Source organism: Aquila chrysaetos, chromosome Z (assembly GCF_900496995.4).
Source record: "Aquila chrysaetos chrysaetos chromosome Z, bAquChr1.4, whole genome shotgun sequence".
Classification (NCBI taxonomy): domain Eukaryota; kingdom Metazoa; phylum Chordata; class Aves; order Accipitriformes; family Accipitridae; genus Aquila; species Aquila chrysaetos.
In genome coordinates, this window is record NC_044030.1 from 42,560,631 (window position 1) to 42,582,891 (window position 22,261).

Genomic DNA, 22,261 nt, shown 5'->3' on the forward strand with positions numbered 1-22,261 from the left:
AAGATGAAAGTTACGATTTAGCTATAACAGAAAGGATAGAAAAATAGTAGAGAATTTACCATATCACTTTATAAACTTGAACTTAATTTCCAGGCACACTAAAAACAAAGGCGGCATGCAATGTATGCTTGATTCCTATTACAAAAAAATTGAAGCCATTGTTCAGCAAGCACAAATAAATTACCTTGTACATCCCAGCACACATGTTTTGGTATGCTTGACTCATGGTGATCTCTCTGCTGAGAGGGCGAACTGCAAATTTCACATAAAAATATTTTTTTTTTATTCAATGTATGTACACATTTTAATTCCAGATCAAAACAGTTCTTTCAAGTTTTCAGAAAGTGACACAATTCTCAATTATATTTTAAAATAATGGAAGAAAACTGAAGCACAAAAAGCATGGTCATGCATTTCTGCTCACATGGCTCCTGATTACGCAAAGTCTCTCAAGACATAGTTAACAGTCACATGAACACCATACTGCCATCAATGAAATAAACTGGTCCAGACAGTCAATGGTATTAGCATGTCACTAAACAACACTAAACAATAGTCTAGAATTTAAAGCTTGTAGTTGAGAGGCCTGTTTGCTTAGTGCATGGATTTTTTTAAACTTTTAAGACTAAAAGGTTAAAGTATTTTTATCCTAGTGAGAAAGATTTTTGTCCTGATAATATTCCTTTAAGCTGCCCTCCAGCTTCCAGTGTTTAACTAGTGCCAAATTGTCCCACACTTGGCAACTTTTTAAAAAGTAAAAAATACAGTAGTAATTGTCTGAATTTCTAGACACAAGAGAATTTAGTTCATATGACCTTGATCTAATTGCTTATTCCTGTTGAAAAGAAGACAAGGATAAACACGGCAAAAAGAAGGAATAGCAAAGAACAAAAGTGAGCTTCTGCATGGTGTTTATTTGCAATGTTAATACGAAGATAACTCCAACATACTACAATCTTAGTAGCCACTTAGGCATGGCAAATATGTATCAGATGCTCTTTAGACACCAGTTTTGGATGCCTTTTTGGCAGGAGGCTTACAGTTCTGACCACAGTGCCAGACCTCTCATATAGGAAGGGAAATTCTCATTTTCTCTTATGCACATACACCAGAGAAAGCAAGAGTTTCTAAAGGGGCTTTTGCACAACAGTACTACCACCGAATTGAAATGGCCCAACTCACCATTGTAAAATTAAGAAACATGCTTGAACACTTTCTGAAGCCAAAGAAAAATTGCACAAATACACTGAAAGTTTAGTCTTTGACTCCACCTACAGTCACAAAAACCAAAATTCTGCAGGAATTATAGACTGCAGAAAAGTAGTATTTTTCAAATTTTTAATTACATCTCACAGGATCCAACACATAACACAACTGGTGAAGCTATGAATATAAATGAGTTTGGGTTTTTTATAAAGACCTGTTTAAAATTAAGTAAATAAATAAATGGGAAATTCTTACACAGCAACTGACTTTTTTAAAAAGTTCAGGATGTTTTTCCTGCCCACATCAGTGTTGACTCTATAAATTTTGAATTTTAATTCTACATGGCTGCATGAAGGAGAAAAAAAAAAAAAAAGTCTGAGTTACACTCAACACCTAGATACCTTTTTTCTTTTTCTTTGTCTTCTTACTACTACGGCCTTTCTGTTGTTCCTCCATTATTCTTTCCTCCGCCATTTGAGAGCTGTCAGCGCGGCTCAGTGTTGACATCAACCAGGCATAGAGGAACTCTGATAGGTACCTACAGTAAAAACAGTATGTAGCTGTTACATACTACAGTGCAAAATGTATTCGTAATGTACACACCCTCACTGAATGCCAAGTTGTTTACTCAAAGAACTAACAGTAAAGGACAACTTTTAGGGCAGTTAAAACTCTTTGTTTTGCATGGCTGAAATCAGCAGATTAGTCTGTGCTGGTTTGTTTAAAAAAAAAAAGACTCTACAGATTCAACCATAGACAGCTCAAGGAATGCAAGTTTCTTATACGTTTACTAAGCGAAGTCTAACCTTCTTATTATTTCAAAACCCATATAAGATCAAATTTTTCTAGAATTTTTCCCCCAGCAAATGAAGCATTTTTTAAAAAGATACTAGGTTAATACCTTTTCTACTTTTTTTTAGGAATTACTGTTTTGAGAAACAAGGTTATTACTGATTTTTTTCAAGCATTAAAAGCCAAGCCCACAGGAACATGAGATCCACAGGCAATTCTTTAAGATTTAAAAGAAATCTTTAAGAATTCTTTAAGAGTGATTTCTTAGTAAGTGGAAGTGGGTCCAATAAATCTCTTGACTGACTTCAAATCAAAAGGAAGAGGGGATAAAAGAGAATAGAAATTACAGATCTGGAGCACATGAAGAAGAAATAATACTTCGTAAGAAGTCATAATTCAGAAGAAAAAGTACTGAGAAATAATTATGAGTTTCATTTGCACATTTACCCTCTAGAAATTTCCTCTTTTTTTTGTTCTTCACTTACAGTAAGGACATAAAGCAGTTGAAATACCAGTTCCAATTAAGAATGATTTTATTAAAATGGTGAGGTGGGTAAAAAATGCTGTCTCACAGAAAACTAGGTATTACTTACTGAGGTATTACTTAAAGAATACTGCCATCTTCAGGTAACTATCTGGAGTATTAATTTTTCTCAATGCTTAATCCACTAATAAAACAGCATAGAAACATAATGAGATGCACTGAAGTTCAAGTCATTTGAACTGGTCTAATCTCTCAGAAAGAAGGCTTACAGCTTACCTAATAAGAATTTATTGGTAGCTTTACAGAAGAAAAAACACCACCAAAACCCAAAACACCTAAGCACAAAAGCACTTTAACATAGGAAGGTTCAACATCAAATTTTTAATGCTGAATCAAAAATGAACCATCTAAAATCATTTACCTTTTGGACCAAGCCATCAATTATGAAAAATAATTAATGTGAATGGAAGTAGAAAAATAAAAAGTGTCTTGACTCCATATAGTGCAATCATTTTCACTGAAGGCAGATGTCTCTTCAAATATGCTCACAGAATAAGATGTTATTTTTAGCTAGTCAACTTTCAGATTACAATCACAACTTGAAACTTTGCAGATCTTTTAAAAAATACTAGAGATCAACAAGACAGAAAAGAATAAAGGAAATTGCTTTCCTCTTGCATTCTCTTGTCTGCCAAAATTGGCATATTTTCCATTCATTATCATTAGAAGACACTGTTTTAAAAAGCTAGAGACTGAATTACTATTTCAGAAAAAAAAAAAAAAGAAAAAAGAGTACACTGTTCAGTAAGTCTAGAAAAGAGACCAACAGATTTTTTTTCTCCACTTGTGATTTTATGAATAGGTAAACTAGATACCGTGTTGAGCATGCTTGAGATTAAGAAATCATAGTTGAAGTCCCTCCTTTAAATATTTGCAATGATAGCTCTGTGGGAGCTGTCAATAAGGCATCCTCTTACCAATATATGTAGTAATATTCATGCATACTGTAAAGTTCCAATTCAAAGCCACTCAGAAGATACTGTATCATAATACGAAGGTTATGATATAGGACCCAGGTGCCCAAGCAAGCCAGATGTTGCCTTTGTGGTTCCTGCTTCAGCAGCATACTATGAAGTGCTGCATCTACTTTCTCCGCCTATTGAAAAACAGAGCAAAGTAACAGGGGAGGAAGAACATTTGACTGAAACAGCATCCAACTTCTGCCAGAAATAAAATCTTAACAAAATGTGAATACAAATTGGGTCAGTAAAGTCATGCTCCAGATTAAAAGACAGAGATATGTTTTTACAGATTTTGGCACCTCTGTAGTCTAAAATTGTCAGAAAACTGGAAACTTACATAACTGTAAGTAAATTCTACTGCACAGAGGAAAAAAATATTCTATACAGTAACACAGCAAGAACATTACATTTTTTTAAATTTAAAATTTAAAAAAGTATTTATATATACATTTTTAGCAGTCACGTGAGCACTGAAACGGAACCAATTACAAGCTGTTACACATTTTACTATATTGGCAATAATTACTTTTTTTTTTTTTTTTTTTTAAAAAAAACCTAGCTGCATTGAAAAGTCAAATTTATAAGCTTAACATGCAAGAAACACACTGTGGCCCACCAGAGAAACTAAAATATTGCTGAGATCAATTCAGTGTCAAAAAGTAATTGTATGAAAGACATGAAGTCTCCCACAGTTGGAATATTATCAGTAGTCCTGAACAAATCAATCCACATAATCTGTTACAAAGTGAAAAACCAGTCTGTCTCAGCTGCAGTACTGCAACAAAGTCTCAACAAAACCATCCTGAGAGAAGCTGGAGCACAGATAATCTCCCCCTCAAGTCCAAGTTCCCCGACAGCTCTCCTTAGCCCACATCTTGGAAAATATTACTTCATGCCTCTCACTGCTGAAGATACACATTTCCAGGAAGTGAAAATATACCTTGACCTATCATCTTTCACTCCCCATTCTTGAGAAATGTTCAAAATCAGTTGAAGCACGTATTTTTAAGAGTTATTATTTAATTCACGTGTATTTTTAAAAACCTTTATAAAATTTTGCTGTTTACATGTTACATAGCTATAAGACTGAATTGTCAAAGGTGTCTTGTAAACATGGCTCATCTATCTCTCCTTGGTTGCACCTTGCAGACTGACAGTTACAAGCAGGATAGAGACTAGAAGCAGTGGAATTACCATTAAATTCCAGATATCACAGCATGTTTCCCTGAAGTCTACTTATTGGACAAAGTTAATCTTAAAAAAATGTAGTAACTTTCCATTACATCTGTTGAACAAAAAGTCTTTGGATGCATCCCACAGACTTTCTGGGCTGCATTTTAGGAATCCTTGTCCTAAAGATTTTAGGACAAACAGAAGAGTTGCTTCATTCATCTAGAATCTAATACCACATGCTCAACTCTGGTAGGAATATACCTGGAAAGAAAGGTTTGCTGGTCTGCTGCCTAGGACATTACCTCATCCTGGAGGGTGGCAAATTCCTCAAGAATGTGACCTAGTTTATCTCTCTGACGAGCTCTATTGTGTCCATGGATTTGAATCAGACTACAGAATGGCTGAAAGAAACAAAGTGTAGTTTTAAATTTTCAATGTAACTTTGAAAACACAGGAGAAGTACTATGATGTCTATTTAGGCACCTGTTTTATACATCTGTATTAGGAGGTGGGTTCCTTAAGGCTCCCTACAGAGTGCAAGCTAGCAGGCAAGCAAGCTCTCTGGACTGATGCAAGAGCCCTTTTCTCGGTAGACAAGTCAACATGAGATTGAGCGAGCATTCTTTAGGAATCTGATCAGAACAGAATGCTTGGGCTAAGAGAGATATTTCTTATGCCTAAATCCATGTGCCCAGGTGGCCAAGGTGGCCAATAGCATCCTGGCTTGTATCATAAAAAGTGTGGTCAGCAGGACTAGGGAAGTGATTGTCCCCCTGTACTCAGCACTGGTGAGGCCGCACCTCGAGTGCTGTGTTCACTTTTGGGCCCCTCACCACAGGAAAGACATTGAGGTGCTGGAGCGTGTCCAGAGAACGGCAACAAAGCTGGTGCAGGGTCTAGAACCAGTCTTATGAGGAGGGGCTGAGGGAACTGGGGCTGTTTAGCCTGGAGAAAAGGAGACTGAAGGGAGATCTTATCACTCTCTACAACTACCTGAAAGGAGGTTGTAGCGAGGTGGGTGTTGGTCTCTTCTCCCAAGTAACAAGTGACAGGACAAAAGGAAATGGCCTCAAGTTGTGCCAGGAGAGGTTTAGACTGGATATTAGGAAAACTTTCTTCACTGAAAGGGTTGTCAAGCATTGGAACAGGCTGCCAGGGAAGTGGTCACCATCCCTGAAGGTATTTAAAAGATGTGTAGATGTGGCTCTCAGGAACATGGTTTAGTGATGGGCTTGGCAGTGCTAGGTTAACGGTTGGCCTCGATGATCTTAAGGTCTTTTCCAACCAAAATGATTCTACAATTCTATGATTTTCTTAGATTTTCATTGTGCTGCATTCAAAAACTGAATCTTTTAAAACAATTTTTAACATTTTTAAACTGGAGAGAATGTAAAAATAATTTTGTTTATAGTGCTATGCATTTGTTTGGTGACATGAAACTACCCTATAAAGAGGTAGTAGGTACAGATTTCTAATTAAGTGAAGTGTTTGTGAAAAATATGGAAGCATAATACAGGAAACAAACAGCAGTAATTCTACTGGCTTTTTAAAAAGTGTTACCATTTTAAGATGGCCAACTTCTGCAATTTTGCTTTCATGTCAGGTGTCTAGAAAAACCTGGTCTCATTTTCAAACGTAAGCAAATCTTGAAAGAGCTCATATACACATAAACATGCTGTAATTGGAATGAACACTTACCCGAACACAATGTGTCACAAAGGAATCAATGTAGTCCTTCGCCTGGTGATTATTATAAAGACAACACCTAAAAGGCAAATATCCACCTACATACACATTTATAAACATGACCAGTCTATGTAGCACAAAATTAAAAAAAAAAAACCAAAACAAAAAAACACGAAAGCAGCAACAGCAACTGACTCCTTCATACATAAGCACTAATAAGTACAAAATGTGTATGTTCTTTACATGTCTGTCCTTGCTTTTGTAAGCAGAAATATTTTTTCATCAGACATGTAACCACATGCAAGTAAACTCGAGATCCACTTACTTTGGAGAAAGTACGGGAGGACTGACAAAAGACCTTAAAGCATCTTTTACCATGTCTTGCATGAGGTGAGTGCCAAACACCTTCTTGTTATCTACCAGAAAAGTTGTCTGAAAGTGAAAATGTGTTTTTAGAAACATGTTTTAAGTTAAAAGTAATGCTTTAGAAATTACTAATAGAAAACTCTTACAGTACCTGTATTATATCAGAAACTTGTAAGATTGCTCTAAGAATTAAAATGGTTCAGCTAGGTACAAGGTTACAGACTCAGAAACAGCGGCATATTGAGATCTGTCACTTCTGTGGTATTCCCATGACACAAAATACAGCTCTATTACTTTCATAAGACAATGCATGCAAAATGATTTTATTTCTTGGACTTTAAAGATGATTAATCAGACAGATGTTTCTGAAGATTAACATAAAATAGGTTATATGGTTTCCCTGGAGGCAGATAAAGGTAAATCTTCAGACTAATGAAGACTTTTTTTCACCCCTATACATACTACTGCTTTCACTGGTCATGTCTGATGCTCATTTCACTGTCCTCCACAAGTGCTGTGTCCCTTTCTTACATGGTTCTTCAACAGTTGGAGAAAAAGCTCTGCTGTCAGGCACTCACAGAGACTGCACAAACGCGTGTAGTGGAAAGTCAGAACACACACGCTATGAAAACATTTTACTTGCCAATAGTTATATTTGATCAGCTCTATACATGGTTTAATTAGGATCAAATATAAAGGAGTTCTGATGTCCAGGGACACCCTATCAAAACCTCCTATAAAGGAATTATATTTTACCCTTGAGTTAAGGAATATATAATACACATTCAAGGTAAGTGAAGCAGTGAGAAGAAAAGTAGTAGCCTGTTCTGCCCTAACCATCAGTTTTACTGTTCTAGCAATAGAGGCAGTCTATACATGAAATTCAGTCCAAACAGGGAAGATGAATAAAAACACCAGCCCCAAACAGAGATAGCATACAGAAAACAGCATAAAAATGCATGTACAGGCCCAGCTTTATGGCAGAGAAAAAAATTTTAGCACTTTCTGTTTTAATTAGCATGTACTAACATGATCTAAACAACAGTATTTAAAAGAGTTTTAAAAAATTAGGTCAGAACACAAGCCTCCATATACCTAATACTTAAGTATCTCCAGAAAATATTTTACCGCTTATATATTATTAAATGATATGCAAATACTTTAAATATTTGCAACAAGAAGATGAATCCATATTTTTAATGAATGCAGAAGTATTTTATTCAAATACATAGATTAGGACTTGCCTGTAACAGGGATCTTGAAAGAACACACGGTGATTGCTCACTAAACTCACAGAAAAAATCCTAATTTACATTTAGGAAAAAAAAAAGACAATTCAGGTTAATATGCCAATTTTTTATATACATACACACACACATTTACAATTTTATACACAAACATGCATTTGCATTTTTATATAAACATATACATAAGATTGTGTAAATACACCTATATTTTGTATACACAAACACACATACATACACATAGCATGGCTTATACAACTTGTAAGAAAGTAAGCATGAATCATTTGAACAAAACAAAACATGAAGCTAAAATCTATTTTTTCTGCAATTACTTGTTATTTAACAGAATACAATGTTTCTGAATTTTCTTCTTCAGATACAACAATTAAAAAGATAACAGTATAGAAAAAAGATACTGTGAAACTGTTAAGATCACAACATAGCTGAACCAGGTATGTAACAAAACTGCAATGTTTAACTGGTACCAGGTGCTTCATGCAAACACTGCTTTTATTCATTTAACAAGAAATAGGAAGACAAAAGATTTTTGCTTTATCTTTGAACTGATGTAACTATGGCTCTTTTCTCAATGAATGCATGTACTGTAAAAAGTATTTAAAGCATTTAAGTGTCTTCTAATAAATGTAGGCAGTAGCTGAGAATAACATCACTTATTCACGAAAGAACATAAGCAGGTGCTTAACTGTAAGCCTATTCAGGGAATTACACGCTTAAACAAACATGTATTAAGTGCCCTCTTGTGTTATAGGCACATATGCAGAATACTGCTTAATGAATTTGAAAAAGTCAGGAATATAGCAAGGATTTATGTTCTGCTACTGCAGATGCAGCTCTTCAACCAAAGAGTTACAAGGAAATTAACTTGCTTGGGCTCTGCCGCTAACATATATAACTATTTAACAAATTGTAGGGAAAATGGGAAGTTTGGCAGGAGAAAAGGTCTTTGTCCAAAAAAGAAAAATGTTAAGTATCAGGAAAGACAGCAAACTTTGAAACTGTACACAACAATGAGAATCACCAAAAGATTTATACATACAGCTCAGTTTTTTCTCCAGTGAGCAACAGCATGCCTATATGGAATGATTTTTTGCAAGTTACATTTTAAGATCTCATTTTTGGCTATAAATAAGAAATATTCATGCTTACCAGTATACAGTGCAAATTAGTTAAGTTGACTACTTCACATACAGTTTTTATTCGGTCTATTAGTTTGGAAAAATAATTGACCATTTCTTCCCTTTTAATTATTTTTGCATATCGAGGGAAAGTTGGTGGCAGCAATCTCTGATTAACAAGGGGCTCAAAGCCCATCATAATAGGATGATCTAATGAAGGAGGAGTGGGGAGAGAAAGAAAGAGAGAGAAAATCTGCATATAAGCTGTGGTTTCAGAACTCACTTCAAATTTGAAAGTATAATACAAATTATTCAATTGGCCATAATGAACTTTTTAACTGACAGTTAACTTCCAGAGACACTAACTACCCCGCTGAGGCAATGAGTACTATTTAAAAAACCCCAACCCTCAACAGCTTAGCATATACCTGTACGGTGAGGTGGTGTTCCCTGTTTTAAAATGGCATATACACTGATTTGAAGTACAATGCACTAACTGAAAGTTCATATTATCTCTGGCTTTGAAGTGACAGTATTGCTTTCAGGAGAACCATCATTTAGTGAAATAAAATTTAGATCAAACAATGCAAATCTGTAACAGCTTGTCTTACAAGTATTATTAGTTCAAAGTAAATAGTGATTTTTTTTAAATACACATAGATATTAAAGTTTATCAAGACAGCAAATTTAAGAAAGGGGAAAAATGGCAAAATTTGATACATACCTCCTTTAGTGGTATCATTCTGTGCCTGGATACCATGATGCAATGAATTGTGTATGGCAGAAAGCAAGTCAGCTGCCTGAGTCATTAGTTTCTGAGCTTCTGCAACAGCACTCGTCTGAAAGGCAGGTAACAGTTATTCACATTATGAGCCAACATATTTTGACTACAGTATTAATGCTAGTATCAGAAAAAGAATGCTATTGGGATTCTAATGTTTGTACAGATTTTTGTGCAATTACGTATCTACGTTTAATACTGTATTTTTTGCTATATAACATAAGCCTTAACAATAGTTACAGCTTCAAGTCTAGTATACACTACATGCAAGTCCTCTACTTTTGACTGGCCGGGGGGGAGGTGCAAAAAACCCCACAAAACTCTTCTGCCAAATGAGGCAGAAAGCCAAAGAGGGAAAAAATCTCCTATCATTAGAAAATGCAGAATTCTTGAGAATATAGACAAAATACAACCTACCAACCTTAATGAAATCACTGTATAACATCAGAAAATTAAAAAATACCAGAGGTCCATTAGAAATCTTGATTCATGATCTGCTGACGTGCTGGATTTTCTCATGTCCTGTGAATCCAAACCTGTTAGCAAACTGGGTACTATTTAAAATAGCTCTCTCTAAAACCTAAAATCTTGTTTTAAAAATACTGGACTAACAATCCCTGATGGAACTTCAAATATTTAAAATCTCAAGTCAAATTGAAACTTGACTTCTTTCAGAAAAAAAGCATTTAAACCCCCCTGAAGATCTAACAGAAGCTGAACAAGATCTGTAGCTCTGCATAATAAATGTTCACATATTATAGCATCCACAAATCTACTAAAAGAATAAGCTAAGTAGATCTAATTGATATCAAAGTAGTCCATGATGCAAATATCTTATACTTTAAGTAATCAGACTTTAGCAACACTAAGATAATCTGATTTTGCACAGATCATTAACTCGTAGCAGTTAACACAGAATTTGCTTGTACATCAATGTATATCATTTCTCTGTCACAATTTGATTTCTGATATAAATAATGGTTATAATCAGAATGCAATTGTTCTCAACTACCCAATCACTTTTTCCTCAACACTGATGTCTATCAATGATACTTACACATGACTTTCAATTTAATCAAGGTTTTTTAGATTGTAAAGTATGCAGCTGCTCCAACAGCAAAAATATGTGGGAAAGACTCCATGCCACTTAAGCAAGAAGCTTGTTTATTTCTTTATGAAAACGGAAATAACAATAAGCAATAGACAGATATTTATCCCTGTATAAACAAAAAGCTATTCAGACAAAAAGCTTTGTCTTATGTGACATGCCATTCTACCCTTTGCCCTAAAACATGCAGTTCCTTCCCTCCTCAACAATTAGGAAATCTTGTATTCAAAAAAGCAGGCAAATTGCTTGGAAAGCTGTTATATTCCTCTTCTTGGACCAAAGAAGTCTAGATACAAATTCAGTATCACAATGGAAGGAAAAGCTTACAATTCTCTAGAGATGGACAAAAGATTGCCCGATGCCAGGTAACTCCACAAAACTTAAGAAAGAAAAGTTTTGCTCATGTGTTTGAAAAGAGTAATCCAAAACCCATGAATATTTTTCTTCAAGTGTTCTAGAATGGATATTCTGTCTCTCTGCAAGGCCATAATAGTGTCAGTTACTAGCTTTTCCTGTGTTTTCTTCAAAAATGAGTGAAAACCGAATGGTTGCCACTGTAAGGCCTTATCCAATGCTTTACCTGCAGCAACATTAGTTCAAATCTGCAGAATCTACAGAATAATTGCTTGACCTTAGAGAACGAAAAATGAGTATTTCACAGGATCACACTGCAAACACAGAAACACCAAACGAACGTACCTCTTTTTTGGTAAATGCTATTAGAACAGTCAGTAGTACCCGGGTAAACTTGACTCTGCTGAACACAGCTAAACACTGTTGATGCTGTAATAAAAATATACTCCAAATTACTAAGCAATATGCATTAAATCCTGAAACTTATTAAAAAAAATTTTGTAGATTCATTAAAGTATGCTCTCTAGTTTTAAAAATATGGTATCTAATATGATTCTGAAGAAAATTTATGGGATTTATAGAAGAAATCTGTACTGCTGTCAGAAAAGCACTAACACAAAAATTACTAAGATCATTTGGGTAAAGCACAGCCACTGGCTGCATAGCTATCTCCTAAGCAAATGCCATTCACATCTCAGCTTAAGTGAACAACCACAAATTATTAAACAAATTTTCTGTCCTTTTTGCTGAAGATCTATGTTAAAAGTAATTTCTGAAGAAAATAACATTACTGGGAAAGGAAACTCACACCCTTCTAAATCAACCACATCAACTACATCAATTACCACTTTTTCCTGGAAGAAGCTACACTGCTTTCACTTTCTCTTTCTACTTTCTCCCTTGACAGTGAGGCTGCCAGCAGCAGTAAAAGCTGCTTGGAAGGAACTGAGGGAAGAAGGTACAGGATAGGTAAGACCACCTACTTTGCTAATGACTTTTTCTTGAGAGGTAGGTGCATAAATGGCAGAATTGCAGCAGCATTACTATTCTGCTGTTGGGATTGATGCAGAACTCTACCCCTTCAAAGCATAAAAGCCTACCTGCTAGCCTCAGATTTGCTCAGGGCCATGTTTACAACAGCTCAGATATGACAGTAGTAGCAACACTGGTGACATACATTTCTCACAAGCTGTTAACTACTGATTAAAGTAATGAGGTACTACTAATCCATGAAATCCAGAAAAAAAAAAAAAAAGGCAAACAATTCATTACTTCAAGTTCAACTTCTGGATCTCTCTCTTCTCCTTGTCGACTTCGAGTACTCTAGAAGGTAAAGGAATTTCAAATAATTTATTAAAAATTGCAAAGGGAAGCTACTAACAAAATTCCTTTACCCTCTCCAGAACATCCATCTGTTAAATAACCCTAAAAATCAGTTTGCAAGTTCAAAGCCTCTTAATATAGAATCTAGGTACCTGAATGATCCAAGACTCTGCTATCGTAATGAGACCTATCTCAGTCCACTCTGCAAATAGGCAAGGAAATGGAATGAACATTTCATATTGTAAACTGTGGTAAAGGAAGATTAAGTGATTTCTTTAACATCACATACTGTATCTGTGTAAGAGCCAGAAATTCAATACAAATTTTCTGTGCCCCAGCCCAGTATTATCTTCTACATCACAATTCCACCTATTACTAGTGAAGCAACTATTAAAGAGTTTAGAAGAGTCTGAAGACTTCAGCATCTTTAGCTAGAAGGCAAACTACCACCATGTTACGCAAACCATTATGGCAGTTCTCCAGAAAAAAACAGCACCATTTAATGACACAAAACTGCCACATTTTTCATAATCCAAGTCCCTCCCCCAAACCTATGTTAAGTACACTTTAAGTACAATTCACAAGGCAAACATGAGAAAAATACCTTCACTCGTCTTTGCATGTCATCTTCTACATCTTTTAGCATACCTGGAAAAGCCACAGTACAATTAAAAGCTTAGAAGCATTCCTAGGTACACCTACACCACTCAGGGGAAAAAGGTTTTGAGGGGAAATCAAGTTTTGAAGTGCTTTACATACCCATTAGCCAAAGACTAGACAAAAAATATTCTTGTGAGGGATGGCGGGGATTCCTCGCAAGAATACATAAATCAGAGTATAAACTGACTGATACAAAGCTAAAGTGTTCACAAATTTTCTAAAAATGAATCAATGGAAAGCTCAAGTGCGTATCATAGCACATCGAAAGGCTTACTCACATACTTATGTACGTACCTAATAGCATACGTATTCATAGCTTTAGAACTACTAGATTGCTTTTTCCTCAAAAGCAATCTGTTCAGATCACAACAAATTGTGAGGCAGAGAAACAGAATTCAAGCAGTGCACTTTCCAATGGTTTGTGTCTGTCCCAGACCTGGATGAGGTTGTGCCCAGGCACTTGGCTGGCACATCTAAAAGCACTTCTTTTGCTTCTCACACATTTAATAAAAAAACCCCTTTAACCTTTTCTTCAAGGAAAAATAATTTGATCTGTCTTTTTACCAAGCCACTGATTTTCACAAGACTAATAAAAAAACTTTACATCTGAGGTTCCTACCAATTCATTAGGTTTGGTTGACAGTAACCAACATGCTCAAAAGAGGAGACTGATGGAAGATACACAAAGGCACAAACTGTACCTGTAACTCTAAGATCTGTCACACTGTTGGCCATCTTAAATCCATAAGTCATTGACTGAAAATCTTCCTAAAAAATAAATATCAAAGAAGCAATATGCAGTGAAATGTAAACAGTAGTAGTTACATTTTCAGGTTAGGGTTTGGGGTTTTCTTTTTAGTTGTTTTGGTTTTTTGGGGTTGTTTTCTTGTTGTGTTTTGCTGGTTTTTTTTGTTTTGGGGTGGGTGGTTTTGTTCAACACCAAGTATATAAAAGTCCAGTTTTATTCTGCACAACTGGATACACCAATGGTTTGGGTGACTTTCCTGCCCAAATCCCGCTTGGGGTAGTTATTTTCTGCATAAATCCTTAGTAACAATACGCCCTTCATATTTTCATCAGGTGCCACCCTATCAAAATGTTACAAGAACTATGGATACAAACTTAACCAATTTTAGATATAGTCAGTAAGAAGTGACTCGTCCAAACTCAGAGGAAACAAAAATTGCTATGAGTTCAGAAAACCAGACTCTGATTCCATTGCTACATGGACATTTCAGACAAAAGACAATCATGGTTATTTAAAGTAGAAAAATAAAAGATTAAACAGGAAGATAACCACAAGTAAAACTGATTTCAAATTATTAGCCACAAGGCTTGCATTGCTTCTTAGGTAAAATATGTGACTCCAGTACTCCAGCAAAATACAGAAAAGAGCATGAAACACCTGCATTTTAGAAGAAAACTGCATTTTAAAAAGATCAGGTCTAATACTTTTAGGGGGATGAACTAATGCTCCTACAGTATCCTCCAACCAAACAGTAATAAATTTCTCTAATATACTGGTTTTTTTGCGTTATGGAGCCTATGTATAACGTTACATATTTAACCATAGGAGATATTGAAACACATACCTCCTCAAAAACAGCTGCTTTGTTAACCTTTTCTCTGGCAATATCACAGATTTTTAGGATCCCTAGAGCAAAAGCCTTCATAGCAGGATCTTCTATAAAGTCTGGATTATGAATATAAAGGCACGTGAATACGGTCTGTGCCAAGGAATGTCCCTCTAACCATGTTATCTAGGGAAAAGAAAATTAAATGTTTTACTCATGACAGCCAAGTCCTTATTTTTATATTTCCATTCTTTTTCCATCTTACTGTGCTTCAGTGAGTCACTAAGGAAGTCCCTATCATGGCAACCTTCCATCTAGCAAAAAAGGGCAAGAGAAGGTCTCCGAACCTTTAACCTTTGTTCATCTGCTGGCTGTGGCAGGCAGTAAGTTACTAAACCCTATAACACCATCAAATTCTGGTGTTGGATAAACCTCTTCCACAAAGTTCAGGTCTAATCTCTATGACTTACACATGACATTAAGTTAAGAGACCGCCAGATTTAGAATCTTCCTCTATATAAATACTGAATGAAAAATGCAAGTGGCTATGAAACAACTCAGCAATATTCTGCATGTTCTCTTCTACAACTTACGGTTTCTTTTCGTGATTCCCTCTTTCTACTACTTTCATGCTGCTTTAAGCTACAGGGAAAGCTTCAGTAATTTAAACAATTATTTCTATCTTGAAATAGTATAAGCCACAGCAGGATCAGATTTTTAACATGACCACTGTCCCTTTTCAAAAAAAAGTCAGTATTGGTGGGGGTGGGGAGGGGAAGAAGACAAATTATGTTACACAATATCAAATATACAGTGACCTTTACATGTCTTTTTGGACTAAAGCAGTTTGAAATGTTGTTTCGAAAAACAAAGTAATTTTATTGATGTCATTTTAAAGAGTAACTGAAAATAATTTCTATCATTTACTGAGGAAATTAAGACATACATAGAAAAAAAATCACAATTAACAAATAACTGATAATTCACTTATTTCCTTTCTAAATGGATTTCAGCATTTTCTTTCCTTTCTTCAAAATGCCTCTGTAAGCTCAGTCAATGTTGACTGTACAGAAATGAGCAAGCGAGTGCTCTAAGTTACTGCACACTCACTTTCCAACACAGTCAAACACCACTATGCAGCAGGCAGTCAGATACCATGCATTTAAAAAACACAAATTATAAAACCTTTTTACTTTATTCAAAATGCTACCAGTTCTCTTCCATAACCATTTCTTATAATAAAAAAATAATTAAAAAAATCAAAATTATGCCTCTTATAATAGCCAATGCAAGTACCTAAATGGAAATTAAAATACTACGTACGTATTTTCCACTTGATGAATCTTTTTCCTCGAGTTCTACTGTTTTTTCTTCTTTGAAACTGGATTAAAGGATTATATTTTGAAAGCAAAATCATCTAACTTTAAGAGCAGAGAAATGCTTACCAAACAACAAAAACATGTGTCCATTATTCCTACCAGCTCAGGTGAAGTGAGATCCTTTATTTTAATGGTGCCGTCCTTAGAAAACAAAGAAAGAAAAATCCTAAAGACTATGGAAGACTATGGGCAAAATACAACTTATTATTTGTATAGCTGAAAAGGAAACTACAACTTGGTCAAAACTTCAGGATATTTGTATACCACTAGCTTTATTGATCAGCTTCATAATGTGCCTCAAATTCTGAAAAACTTTGCTTTCCCATCAGTGTGTTCAACACTGATCAAACATAAAGCTATTCAAAGAGTAAGCTAAAATAAAATTTCTGATTTATGAGTAGCCAATAGAAGTTTAAAACCAGTTAACTGCCAACACTTAAATCACAATACAATATGTACAATCATAATAAAGACTGAACAAGGAATAATATGCAGGATCCATTCTTTGAAAACTGCCTTTTATGCTGCAGGTACCTGTAGAGTTTTATTGCCTTCAAGGTCAGGACCAAGAAGGCAGCAAACCTACTTCTTTCATTTTATTTGTCCAATGTATGCAATTCTGCATACATTCTACATGACTTAGATGGCCAATATTTTACACAGAGTTCTTTTAGTCCATTCAAAACAAGGTCCGTGGTAAAAAACATTTCTTCCTCTGAGTGCAGTATTTTTTCCAACATAACAGAAAGTCTTTCAACCTCCGTCCACCAGTCTATCTTGACCACACATCAAAAGTTAATCATTACTGTCAATGTTGTTAAATTAGCCAGCTTCTGTTCAATGCTAATGAACAGATAGTCTCATAAAGTGTTAATTTCCAGCTTTTGCAAGAAAGCTAGTTTCCATTCAGCTTAAAGAGGGACTAACCAATACATCTTCATATAAAAGACACATTTTGGGGAAGCAGAGGGTGACTTGCAAAACCATTTCTGAAATTTATTTATCTGATGTATCAATATCCAACAATTTCACAGTACTTTTCACTGCAAGAGTTAACATCATTGTGTTAATGTAGGTAACAAAAAAGGTAAACATCACGAGCTATTTCTTATTTAACTATCCAAAACAAAAAAGAAAAAATTAATTTTAAGTAAAGATTGAAAACATGAATTACGTTGAATTGTGCTTAACTGCAATTTGATAAAACTATATCACACTTTTACAGACAATGTAGGCAAAACCAGGAAAGTCACACAAACCTTAATAGCTTGCTCAAAGTTAAGAACCTTTCTATTAACTTGGTTTCCAATCATACCAGCATCCATCTTGGGATCCATCATTTCAATGGCAGACATGGCTTCAAAAAGACCAAAACTAAGAATACCAATAAAAAAATGTTCTAAATGTAATTATTTTACACAAAACAGTCTTCACAAACCAATGTAAAAGAACATACAATGACAAACTGGGTACACTGTATTCTGACTACAGACAATAAGGTAAGGTATGTGAACACTATTACTGATCTTCAGAGATCATGGTTTTCAGGAATTTGAGGATCTCGCAACAAGTAGGTAAGAAAATGGAAGGCTAAAAGTAAAACTCTTAGCCTTTTTTTAAAGCTGAAGAACACTCCTGAGCCAAATATCCCACTACTAAATCTATGCATACTTGCTTCTAGATCATAATGATAAAGCACCTTTTTAAAATCACATAACATAATAAACTGATATTAACTGAACAAGCTGTTCTTTATTATGCTACATCCAAAAACCCAAGTAATATATGTCTCCCACAAACTAATGACAATATAGATGCCACGTACTGACAATAATATACATTGAATATACCAACTTTGTTTAAAATGGGCATGTTAAGAAAACTGACACAAAAAAACCCCAGCATGTGACAATGGATCACCTGTAGTCAAGGCATAAAAGCTTGCGGAAGAACCACACCAAACGAAGACTGCCCTACAGAAGAAGGGATATAGTGCCTCACCTTTGGTATATATGATATTCATCAGAACTGCTGCACAAGCCTTCATTATATAAAAAAGGTTATTGCATGTGGCACATTCTAATTCTGAAAAGCGTATTTGCTCTGAAATGCTCTTATGTATAAAAATATACCTCAAAAACTTGCTTTGATTCTACTCAGTAACTACTTGGTGACATCCTTGCACACGTTCTTAAGCAGCAATATATTTAACAGTGTGCTTCCATTTTCTGAGCTATTAGTCTTAAATAAGCACTTTTTTCTTTATGCAAGTGAACAGACTCGTGTGGCTAAACAATTTACTTTTATCTTTAAAATATTTTAATCTCACGTCACTCTTTAATGAATTCAGCAAGATTTTAGCACATGCTTTTTTTTTTAAATATATTTTTTCTTAATCTGTAGACCTTTCTATTTCTGTTTTAGCAAGTCATTTAAGAGTTATGTTAAAGCACATGGATTGTTTACCCTAAACTTGTTAGTGACATTTGAGGTAACCAAATTCAAAATCTTAGAGTCTTTCTGGCATTTTTTTATAAAAGCATGTCCAATAAAATAGTTCAGTAGGTTCAGTAGTGTCAGCATCACTGATCATTAGGTGTGCTATAAACTTCTAAACTACATTGATTAACTGAAAATGTAATGTTAGACTGGTATGACGAGAAATGTTCAGCATTCATCCAGGTGCATCATACACATACTGCTGAAGACGAATGATATTCTAAATACTATTTTATTTAAAGCAAAAGTTTAAAAAAAGCTTAGTTGATACCAACTTGCTTATTATGACTTACTTATTAATGAACATTAACATATTTGCACTAATCTTATCTAAAAACCTGAACTATCTCACAGGCATACTTACAGCTTGTCATGAAGCAGTTCTCCTAACTTCAGTTCTACAAAGGAACAGAACAGGGAAACCAATTACAATCATCATTCTAGCACAACTTTTCCAGGATAGTCTTGTCACACCCCAAACTGTCTTATGCTAAGAGAGAACAAGGTGTGGGAAGCAGACCAGACATTTCTACTTCACCTTCATTTGCTTTTACTGACAAAGCACTTTCAAGACTGAAAGGCTAAAAAAATCCAGTTTTTCAGAGTCTTTCCTCATCCCTCTCTGTTATTCCAACAGTTAAAGGGGTTTTACAATTACCAAAGAGTAGCATCTGAATAGCCTGGAACACAGGAGAGCCATTTTCTGTGCTGTTTTATGCAGATGTCTGATTTTCTCCAGGAGAGTTTTCTGAAAGGCTTGCTTTTCCTCATTACTTTTAATGAAGCTTTTAGATGTATTTGATGGGTACACAAACAGTATATCATTAATATACAGGAATTATTTGACGGCATAAGGAAATTGTGTTTATCATTATGTAATATTGTGTGTGGTAAGTTGCAGTTTTATATTTATTTTTCCATAATGTCATCATAAAATCAGCTGAAAAAATAAAGTCATCGTCACAGTAAACTAGCACTAATATCTAACAACAATAAAGGCACTGTTTAAATGGAAGCAACTGCTTCCATGTGACTGGGATGCATTGCATCTCCTCAGAAGCTCAGCCTTGTTTCAAAGATGAAAAATGATGCACTGACCAATTAAATGAATAAATCATTGGACCCTACAGATCCAAAAATGTGCAGGAAAAAACAGACTGTTGATTCTGCATGGATGAACGAGGCTTCCATTTGGCAGAAGAGAGAGGAAGAAATCTTTGCAAAGAAAAAAAGCGGGTGCAAAAACGCATAAGATGAAAAAACATGACTGAAAAAAGATATTTATGTAATCTGGAGGAGGAAGCAAGGTGAGGTTCTTCTGATATTTCCAACCTCACAGTTAAGTTAAACACAGGGAAACACAGAATCAAGGTAGTTGCATTCATCTGGAGCTCGAACCTGGGTCAAACTATTGCTTAAAACACCTCAAAGAACTACGCTTAGTCCCCCAAACGATTCCAAGTTTTCTCAGAACACAAGCAGTGTGACTGACCTCTACAAGCTTCTTCAAAATCCTCGGTTATATCTATCCAGCTTGTATTACTCTTTTCCATCTTGTCAGGCACACTGAGTTCCCATCCTGAATCATCATCTTCTACCGAAGCTTTCATAACCATGATACTGCACCTTTAAATCTGTATCAGAGACACTGTACATTATGCATGAATTAGAAAAAGTGCTTCATGGGAGTAATTTCTCCCCGCCCCCCCTGCCAAGAATCAGGTGAGAAAGGGAGACTAACTAACCTGATTTCATTTAAACAGCTACCATTACATAAAACCAGCCCAAAAAACTTATTAATAAAAATTCTTTTAAAAAAAATGTTTTCTTATTCACTGGTTCTCTACAACTAGCTTGTGGGCTATGAAACCTCAAAAACTAAGTACACCAAAACTTTAGCAGTACAGAGCCATAATAAACAGTGTACTGTCAAATTGGAAATCGAATGGGAAACAATGTCAAGAAATCCTCTCTTAGAAGAGATGTAGATATCACAAATTTTTGTTGTTGTTGCTTTACACTATTAGAAATACCTATGTCCTCCCACTGCTCTGTGAAAGGAATCGAAAAGAGGGAACTGTAAAACAGACCACACACAAGTTCGTTATTCATACAAAGCGTGTCCAAACGAATTTGTGAAAATGGGCGTATTTCCTCTGACTTCTTCAGCAGAACGTAATATCAAGATTATCGCAGCCATGTTAAGCAACTTCAGACTGGAATATAATTTTTAAACACTACCGACTAGTTATTTCGAACTGGTTTTGTGCTTTCGCAATCTCATGATACGCGGGGCAGCCCAGAGGAATTTTATGTTTAGCCACTCAGCCTGCCTTTGAGATATTGGCAATGCTAAACCTGCCCTTATCTAGTCGGAGATCTTGCACGAGACACCTACCAGCCCGGCGAGCTCTAAACAGCTTCATCAAAGCCGCCATGGAAGCTTTAAACAAAGGCCCCCGTGGCATGAGACCTCCCAGGCACCGGCAGTTAACAAAAAGGGGTGGGGGGGGGGGGATCAAACGGATTTTGAAAGCCAGTCCGGGAGTCCCTTCGCCCGAGCCACGCTCAGCGTCCCTTCGCCCCCTGTCAGTACGTGACTAGCCCTCAGGCGACCGCAGGGTCTGCCAGGCTCAGCGGTCTGGGACGAGGAAATAACGTGGGAAACTAATTAAAATAAAGGGAAATCACGCTTGAATGTCAGGCATTAACGCCAGCACTGCCAGACCCTCCCGGCGCCGTCTCGGCGCCGCTCCTTGCAGCCTCACTCCCGCCGGTCGTCGGGCGTCGGTCGTCGGGCGCGGCGAGCGGCCGCCCGCTGACAGGCCGGTCGGCTCCTCCGCCCCGCCGCAGGGTAAGGGGCAGCGGAACCCTCGCCCGCCCGCCCGCCCGCCCGCCCCGCCGCGGGGCACCGCCGCCGCGCCCACCCGCCGCCGAGGACTCCCTTCCTCCCTCAGCGGGACCGGCTCTGCCTGGCGCTCCGGCTAGGCAAGGCAAGGCGAGGCGAGGCAAGGCGAGGCGAGGTGAGGCGAGGCGAGAGGCAATCGCGCTGCCCCCGGCGGCACCGCGGCGCGGCACACCACGACCCTCCCCGCACCCTCCGCGCCCTGGGCAGGGGGCCTCACCCGCCGCGTCCCGCGCCGCCGGACCGCTCCTTTCTGCCCTCCACGACCGCCTGAGCCGCCGACCGCCGCCGCCGCCAGGAGCCCGCGAACCCTGCCCCAGGATCCCAGCGCAAGCGCACACACACGGCGGGACTCCCCCCGCGCCCCTCCACAGAGGCGCATGCGCTTACCACGGCTCGCGGTGCGGGGCGGGGGGGCGGGGGGGGGGGGGAGGAGGTGGCGGCGCGAGCAGGGTGAGAAAGAGCGGTGGCGTCGAGCCCGGTGCCGCCTGGCGCGCGGGCAGCCGTTGAGTCCGCGCCGTGGTCTGAGGGAGTGGCGGGCTGAGGCGGGTGCGGCAGCGAGGGCTCCG

General features: G+C 37.0%; 1 protein-coding gene across 5 annotated transcripts in view; it reads right to left on the bottom strand.

The window, feature by feature from the left end:
- Nucleotides 1-22,032, bottom strand: part of NAA35 (N-alpha-acetyltransferase 35, NatC auxiliary subunit) — a 33,784-nt gene extending 11,752 nt beyond the window's left edge. For 2 of the 5 annotated variants that reach the window (XM_030004583.2, XM_030004586.2), the window contains exons 1-19: nt 21,913-22,032; nt 20,280-20,435; nt 19,152-19,185; nt 17,548-17,662; nt 16,355-16,429; nt 14,928-15,095; nt 14,037-14,103; nt 13,280-13,323; nt 12,625-12,675; nt 11,698-11,781; nt 9,834-9,948; nt 9,141-9,319; nt 7,974-8,033; nt 6,689-6,795; nt 6,376-6,442; nt 4,980-5,078; nt 3,460-3,638; nt 1,608-1,744; nt 185-252 (exon numbers count right to left, since the gene is read on the bottom strand). In XM_030004583.2, the coding sequence (XP_029860443.1) occupies nt 185-252; nt 1,608-1,744; nt 3,460-3,638; nt 4,980-5,078; nt 6,376-6,442; nt 6,689-6,795; nt 7,974-8,033; nt 9,141-9,319; nt 9,834-9,948; nt 11,698-11,781; nt 12,625-12,675; nt 13,280-13,323; nt 14,037-14,103; nt 14,928-15,095; nt 16,355-16,429; nt 17,548-17,662; nt 19,152-19,185; nt 20,280-20,403 (1,773 nt within the window). In that variant the 5' untranslated portion in view covers nt 20,404-20,435; nt 21,913-22,032. Of the gene's footprint in view, nt 1-184; nt 253-1,607; nt 1,745-3,459; nt 3,639-4,979; nt 5,079-6,375; nt 6,443-6,688; nt 6,796-7,973; nt 8,034-9,140; nt 9,320-9,833; nt 9,949-11,697; nt 11,782-12,624; nt 12,676-13,279; nt 13,324-14,036; nt 14,104-14,927; nt 15,096-16,354; nt 16,430-17,547; nt 17,663-19,151; nt 19,186-20,279; nt 20,436-21,912 lie in introns of those variants that run through there. The other 3 variants (XM_030004584.2, XM_030004587.2, XM_041120963.1) reach the window with 3 other exon arrangements.
- Nucleotides 22,033-22,261: the final 229 nt, after the last annotated feature.